At 36.2% G+C, this 7,739-nt stretch overlaps 1 protein-coding gene across 4 annotated transcripts; it reads left to right on the top strand.

Annotated features, from left to right (window-relative positions):
* Window positions 1-222: 222 nt before the first annotated feature.
* THIC (thiaminC) lies at window positions 223-3,881 on the top strand. 4 transcript variants are annotated; one of them, XR_013685065.1, is made up of 5 exons: window positions 223-363; window positions 1,157-2,443; window positions 2,530-3,212; window positions 3,302-3,406; window positions 3,606-3,881. XR_013685065.1 is itself a non-coding variant. In XM_079003312.1 (4 exons), exons 2-3 carry the CDS (start codon window positions 1,169-1,171, stop codon window positions 3,208-3,210), a joined length of 1,956 nt encoding a protein of 651 aa, XP_078859438.1. In that variant the 5' UTR covers window positions 223-363; window positions 1,157-1,168; the 3' UTR covers window positions 3,211-3,212; window positions 3,302-3,558. The 4 variants fall into 4 exon arrangements, 2 of the variants coding, with proteins under 2 accessions (XP_078859438.1, XP_078859439.1); XR_013685064.1 differs by having other exon boundaries at window positions 3,611-3,881; XM_079003312.1 differs by lacking the exon at window positions 3,606-3,881 and having other exon boundaries at window positions 3,302-3,558.
* The last annotated feature ends 3,858 nt before the right edge of the window (window positions 3,882-7,739 follow it).

A 7,739-nucleotide genomic window follows, 5' to 3' on the forward strand; every position in this document is an offset into this window, starting at 1 on the left:
TTCAATTTTCGGAGGGACCATTTTCACATACAAACCACTCCAAAAGGACCACGAATCAAAAAAAGTCACTGTTTGGACTTGTTTCCTGAAAAAATGCAAACCACAGGGACTATTTTTGTAGTTTTGTCTTTTGTAATTTGTAGTATGAATAAATAAGAACAATCTGTTATAAAAAAAATAATATAATAATACCAAAATCATAAATTTTCATTTTGAAAAATAAAATAAAATATCAAAGGAACAGGAGGGGGACTGGTTTTCAGCGCCTTTCATTAAAACCCACTTCACTCCTCTTCGTCTTCTTATACTTCCGCTCCTTCATCCATCACTACTGCTTTTACAGATAAGAAGCAAATTCTTGTGGTAACTATCTCTCTCTCTCTCTCTCTCTCTCTCTCTCTCTCTCTCTCTCTCATGCACACACACACGCACACAGTTATCTGCCGGAACATTTCAAAGATCGAATGTAAGTAGCACCGATTGACGTCTGAATTCATGCTTGAATCATTGAATTGCGTCCCTTTCACTTACTTCAAACATCAATCGTTTTTGTGCTTTGGTTATTACTTTAATGTGCTTGCTGTATGTGACTATCGATTCTTTGATCGAGTAAAAATGGATCGTTTCAATTTCTTTTTCTGCGTGTTAGTAGCAGCGATGGATTCTTTCGTGATAGATTCTACTTTCGGATTGCATGTTTTCAGAATTATACACAAATTTAATCAACGCATATTCTTAGATTTACTGGATGTGTTCATAGTTACGTCCGATATACTTTTTTGTGGTAGATCGATCATGGAATTCAAGGGGTTTAGTCGTAATTAGTGATTTGGGGTTACTCTTGAAGGTCTTAAGACGATGAAACAGAAAAGGGATTGTTATGTAAACAGAATCTGAACTAATGGCCTATGAAAGTTGCTGGAAATGGATTCTATGATTTGTTTAAATTTCTCCAACATCGCTTTTGTTTTTGATACCTTCTGCATTAATAAACCCCCGATCTGAAAACACATAATAATTTCACTGATTTTTGTTCGTCTTTGGTGAGATCAATATTATAACATTTCAATGGAAGTTTTCACCATTTAATTTCAATTCTTTTCCTGTAATCACCATCTATATGGTTGATAATCTGTCTTTCTTCTTTTTTTAACAGATATATCTGAAGATGGCATCGATTCATGCTAATCTGACATCAGTCATGTGCAAAAACTCCAACCATTCTTCCCTTTCAAAGATTTCCAAAACTGCTTTCTTGCCTGTTTTTGATGTTTCTACTGAAACTCCCAACTTATGGAAGAAAGAATCACTCTCTTCCTCTTCCACTTCCTCCATCATGGTGCCTCGAGCTACCTTGACCTTTGACCCTCCATCAACCAACGTGCAGAAGACTAGTCAAAGAAAAAACACAATTGACCCATCTGCCCCTGACTTTCTTCCTCTTCCATCATTCGAACAATGTTTCCCACAAAGCACAAAGGAATACAAAGAAGTTATCCATGAAAACACCGGTAATGTCCTCAAAGTTCCATTTCGACGTGTCCACCTGGCAGGTGACGAACCACATTTTGACACGTATGACACCAGTGGCCCACAAAACATAAACCCCCAAATCGGACTCCCAAAACTACGCAAAAATTGGATTGATTCAAGGGAGAAATCAAGTCCACCAAGGTACACTCAAATGTACTACGCGAAGCAGGGGATCATAACCGAAGAAATGCTTTACTGTGCAACCCGGGAAAATCTCGACCCTGAATTCGTCCGATCAGAAGTTGCACGTGGTCGCGCGATCATTCCTTCAAACAAAAAACATCTGGAACTTGAACCGATGATTGTTGGAAGAAATTTCTTGGTCAAAGTCAACGCAAACATCGGAAACTCAGCTGTTGTTAGCTCAATTGAAGAAGAAGTTCACAAGCTTCAATGGGCAACAATGTGGGGTGCGGATACGATCATGGATCTATCCACGGGTCGCCATATCCATGAAACCCGTGAATGGATCCTCCGTAACTCATCTGTTCCAGTTGGGACTGTTCCTATCTACCAAGCACTTGAGAAAGTCAACGGAATTGCTGAGAATTTGACTTGGGAGGTTTTTAGGGAGACTTTGATTGAGCAAGCTGAACAGGGTGTTGACTATTTTACTATTCATGCGGGTGTTCTGTTAAGGTATATTCCGTTAACTGCTAAACGGATGACTGGCATTGTTTCACGAGGTGGGTCGATTCATGCAAAATGGTGTTTGGCTTATCATAAGGAGAATTTTGCTTATGAACATTGGGAGGATATTCTTGATATTTGTAATCAGTATGATATTGCTTTGTCTATTGGTGATGGGTTGAGGCCTGGATCCATTTATGATGCTAATGATACTGCTCAATTTGCTGAGTTATTGACTCAAGGTGAGTTGACTCGAAAAGCTTGGGCGAAGGATGTACAGGTATGTTGAAAAGAAAAGGGATAGGATCATGTTAAAGTTTTCATCTTCTTACATACTTACATAATAACTTATCTCGAATATTACAGGTGATGAACGAAGGACCCGGACATATCCCAATGCACAAAATCCCTGAAAACATGCAAAAACAATTAGAATGGTGCAACGAAGCCCCATTCTACACACTCGGCCCATTAACCACCGACATCGCCCCAGGCTACGACCACATCACCTCCGCCATCGGCGCCGCCAACATCGGAGCCCTAGGAACCGCCCTACTCTGTTACGTCACCCCCAAAGAACACCTCGGTCTCCCCAATCGCGACGATGTGAAAACCGGCGTTATCTCCTACAAAATCGCCGCCCACGCTGCTGACCTAGCAAAAGGCCACCCACACGCTCAAGCTTGGGACGACGCTTTAAGCAAAGCGAGGTTTGAGTTCAGGTGGTTGGATCAGTTTGCGTTGTCGTTGGACCCGATGACTGCTACGGCGTTTCACGATGAAACGATGCCGTCTGATGGTGCGAAAGTGGCTCATTTTTGTTCCATGTGTGGGCCCAAGTTTTGTTCGATGAAGATTACTGAGGATGTGAGGAAGTATGCGGAGGAACATGGGTATGGAAGCGCAGAAGAGGCTGTTCAGGAAGGGATGGATGCTATGAGCGCTGAGTTTAACGCTGCTAAGAAGACTGTCAGTGGTGAACAACATGGTGAGGCTGGTGGTGAAATTTATTTGCCTGAGTCCTACTTCAAATCCTTGAAGAAATGAAGGTTAGCGCTTTTTTTTTTTTTTTCTATTTATTATTATTTCGTAATACAAAGATATTTATTTATTTATTATAATTATTATAATTGAATAGATTGATAAGGGAGCATGGGAAAAAATGGAGAATGGCCTTGGATTTGATTGTATGGATTCTGGAAGATGGGCCTAGTGTGGAATGAGGTTCAACTTCAAACGCTAGGTGAGTAGTACATAGTGTTTAGTTTGTTTCAAGAATAAATGAAAGGCCGAACAAATGTCTCCTGTGATTTGTGATTGTGGTAGTATCAGAAGTTGTTTATTTCTGGTGCGTTTAATATTTTTATTATAAATATAAATATTGTGTTGATTTAATGGTATTGACATAAATTATGCACCGGGGGTGTCTGAATTTGCTTCACCAAAGCAAAAAGCATTTTCAGGCTGAGAAAGTCCCTTAGAACCTGAACAGGATAATGCCTGCGTAGGGAGAGTGCTTTTTTTTTTTTTTTTTGTTTATGTAGAGTTACACAAGGACGGGCATCATGCTCTCATCTCTCGTGTTGCTGCCTGAGTAACCGGTTCCATATTACACTTGAGTTTACTTGATGAAGCTGGTTGTTCTTGTCAACATATCTATATATTCCTTTTATAAAATGCCTAGGAAATAGACATCTCTTACTGAATTTGTTACATAAGATTTAATTGGACTGAACAAATCCTTTTTATATATATATATATATATATATATATATATATATATATATATATATATATATATATATATATATATATATATATGATGAAGATGGAGAAGACATTCACGTCTTGTGTATTTGAGATCTTATTTCAGCCTTTTGGTGGACAAAAAGCTGTAATTATTCGTCCCCATTGACACATGTCTTAGCTCACCAAACGCACTACAAGAATATATTTTTTTGCATGTTTTGGAATGCTTTAGTGCATAAATCACGTTGGAAGGGCTTTAGGTTAGCTGAATGAGACTTTGCAATTGGATATGACTAAACTAATTGTGTGTATATCGTTTGATATTAACTAGGACAAAGCAAAACAAGATGCTAAATTACTAAATGTTGGGATTAACGACTTTGATAAACAAACAAAACACAAGCACACAACAATTAAATATGCGAGGAAAAATAAACATAAGGATTTAAAGGAGTTTGCTCGATCAAGGAGATCAAGCTATGTACTCATACAAAACCTATAGAAAGTTATTTAAATTTGAGTTGTCACCCACACACACCCTCTATGCTTTACGGTAACATTTGTTAAAGGGGGGGCTCTATTTATAGAAATGAGTTTGTTGTGGGTTGGGCCTAAGAAAAGTCATCTACACATGTGGCCCCTTACTCGAATATTGTAGCCATACATCATAGTCATACACTATATGTATAGACTAGATTGTTTATATTACGACCATACACTTGCAATGCTTATACTATAAGTACAACCACTCTACGGCTGCTTCTACAATTACCCTGCAACCACTCCTATGTGGTCGTACTCAAAGAGGTGTTTGAGATTGCTTTTTAACTTAAAAATCTTTTTTGACAAAAGAATTTTTTGACTTATAGCTTTTTCCAAAAGAGTTTTTAAAATGTGTTTAGATGACTTTGAGAAACAAATACCAAAAAACCAAAAGTCACCAAAACTCATAAATTCTTGACTTTTAAAACAATTTTTTTTCTTCTTGACAAAAAGTCATTCTAAAAGAACTTTTGAAATTGCTAAACACCTTTTTTAACTTTCTTTGGATATTGATGTCGAAACTTGTATATGATCAAACAACACTAAGTTGACCTTATACAAAATAATCGATATAACTTCAAATTAACAAAAAAAAATCACTTGCCGGTTTAGAAATCCATAACTCAAAAATATTTTATATAAAGTATCCTTTTTTTTTGTAAAATTAATAAAGTTTTTAAAACAACCGTTTAGAAATCCATAATTTGAAATAGAAATTGCAACACAAATTTTAGCATTTTCTTTCTTCTAGATCCTTCCTATATACGTAGATCCTTTCTAAAAGTATCATTCATTTGAGTACCCCTGGTCTACTTCAAAATCTATTATGCATGTGATCTCTTATGTAATATTATGATGAACAACGGATGCACTAAGAACACAGTCAAAAACTAGAACACAAGTACTTTCGGTGGAAACCTTTGCGGGAATACCACAAGGCATTACTTGTATCACTTCTTGAAAAATAGACAATGATGAAGGGTTTATAGGTTTTGAATTTCGATCAAGAGAGAAATGAACAGTGACAAACGCGGAAAGAAATATCAGGGTTGCACAATTTTTTAAGGGTTGTCTTACTAAAAAAAATCAACTTTCGATGATAGTTTTCGTCATAAAATCCGTCATTAAAAGGGTTTCCTCAACATTTACACTAATTTACACTTATTAGGATTTTGTAATGGATTTCCAACGAACTCATGACGGATTTCCAACGGATTTGTGATGGATTTTAATAATTTATACTAAATTTTTCACGGTAAATTTTGAGGGTTGCATGTGCCACTCCGGGACACCAAGTAGGTCCGCCGTAGGAAATGAGTATGAGACTCATTAAAAAGAGATTCATTAAAAAGATTCGTTTAAGACCTAGTACGTTTTGGACTGAGAATTAACATTGAACAATTTCTATAAGTTTATTATCATTTTGAAATTGGAAGTCAATATATGTCTACTGTTGACGAAAACACGTACTCGCAAATATACAAGGTCGTACAAGTAATATAGTCGTAAGACAAGACATCATACCTACAAAGACTATCTATCTTAGAGGATGAAAGATTAGGTAGTTGTTAGTAAAAATGATTTGGTTTGATTAAACTAGGTAACTAACTCTAGGATAAAATAAAAATTAGCAAAGCAACTAATATTTCTAAAACAAACTCTAACACAATACTAAGGACCAAAGCGACTAAAAGGGACAAACATAAAAATTGGGATTTAACAGACAAGAGAAAAACAAGGTTTAATTGATATTTATGTGTTCAATGATCCATCTAATGCAATTACGTAATTAACACAAATGTGGTGGTAATAAATTTGTTAAAACAATCTAAAATTTTTAATTACCTCTCGGTCTTATGTTTCGATTTACAATCATTCACTCATATCTCTATGCAGTTTATAAAATTAAAAAAACGTTAATACGTCTATGTTGATTTTAAGTGGGATCACGAAATCACACACTATTGTTCAAACGATTTCCCAACTAAAGATTCTCTCGAAATCTGAAGTTGTAATTAATTATAAAATGAAATTCAAATTAACATCTAACATCTATTATTGGCTAGATAATAACCGTTCGATTAATTAATTAAATTTCATAAAATAATTTGAAATTAAACACACATTTGAATATCAAATAATTTTATTCAAACAATTACCATACAATTTATAATTTTATATTAATTAAATTAAAGCATTAGAATTACCATTTAACCCAAATCAACTAAACCCACAAAAAAATTACTCTATGAAACTTGAAATTAAACTAGCGAATAGGAAAATAAGAAAAATATTAGGTAAGTGCATTTAACTTTCTCTAAAATAAATTATGAATGTCAACCAAAAATAATAGAAAAGAAAGGAAATAGACTCCCCTTTTGCGTGCCAGCGTTTGAGATTCGAAGCCCATAAGGGAATCCGCTTAACCCAAAAGATCAGGCTCACAATTTCAGCCCATTGCACCCATAGACCTTGTTCTGTTGCGTGCGTTTGTACCGAATCTCGACGTTTCCTTCTTCCTTCTGTCGATTTTGATCGCCAACGACACAAAGAAAAGAAAAAAAATCGCAGCTCTCCCTTCGATTCTCACAATCGATTGCTTCTCTGTGTCGTGTCTCGTTCTTTTCCTTCTTCACTTCTTAAATCTGATCGACACCTCCTCTTCTTCGCGTCTCCTCCCTTCGGTCGACAGAAGCCAAATGATTGCAGCTCCCTTCTCTCTTCTCCAATCGATCGATGAAATTAACAGCTCCTTAATCTTGCTGATTGATCGCAGGTATTTCTCTCCCTTTTCCTCTTCTATTTCTGATTCTAATAGCGCCACACTTTTCTATTTTTTTTTCTTGGCAGAATTGATGAATGCTGGTGGTTTGGCGGAGGTTAATGGAGTTGTAAGGTTGGGTGTTTGGTGATGGTGGGTTCGATGGTGGTGGCTGGAATGTGGTATAAAGGTGGTATTGAGTGGTTCGGTGGTGGCAGTTTTCACGAGACAATGGGAGGAATAAGGGTGGTTTCCATTGGTATTTGGTCGGAATCGAAACGACCTGAACCCGAATAACCTGAAAACCGAATAAGGGTAATTGTAAAAACCGGACCGATTAACCAATATGGGTTCGGTTCGGTTTAGGCATTAGTCGGTTTGGTTATTATCCGAATAACCCGAATAACTTATACACGGTGATTATTGACCTAATATAATTGAAAAAAAAGCGAATAACCTGTATTAGGATTCTATAATCCGAATAATAAAATAACAATTTACTTTTATAAATGAACATAAAACA

Source organism: Lactuca serriola, chromosome 5, assembly GCF_051521515.1.
Source record: "Lactuca serriola cultivar US96UC23 chromosome 5, Lser_US96UC23_V15, whole genome shotgun sequence".
In the NCBI taxonomy this organism is placed as follows: Eukaryota; Viridiplantae; Streptophyta; class Magnoliopsida; order Asterales; family Asteraceae; genus Lactuca; species Lactuca serriola.

Coding starts and splice junctions, on each gene's coding strand:
- THIC (XM_079003312.1), top strand. CDS start 1,169: ATGGCATCGATTCATGCTAATCTGACATCAGTCATGTGCAAAAACTCC. Junction 2,444..2,529: donor CTTGGGCGAAGGATGTACAG/GTATGTTGAAAA, acceptor CGAATATTACAG/GTGATGAACGAAGGACCCGG.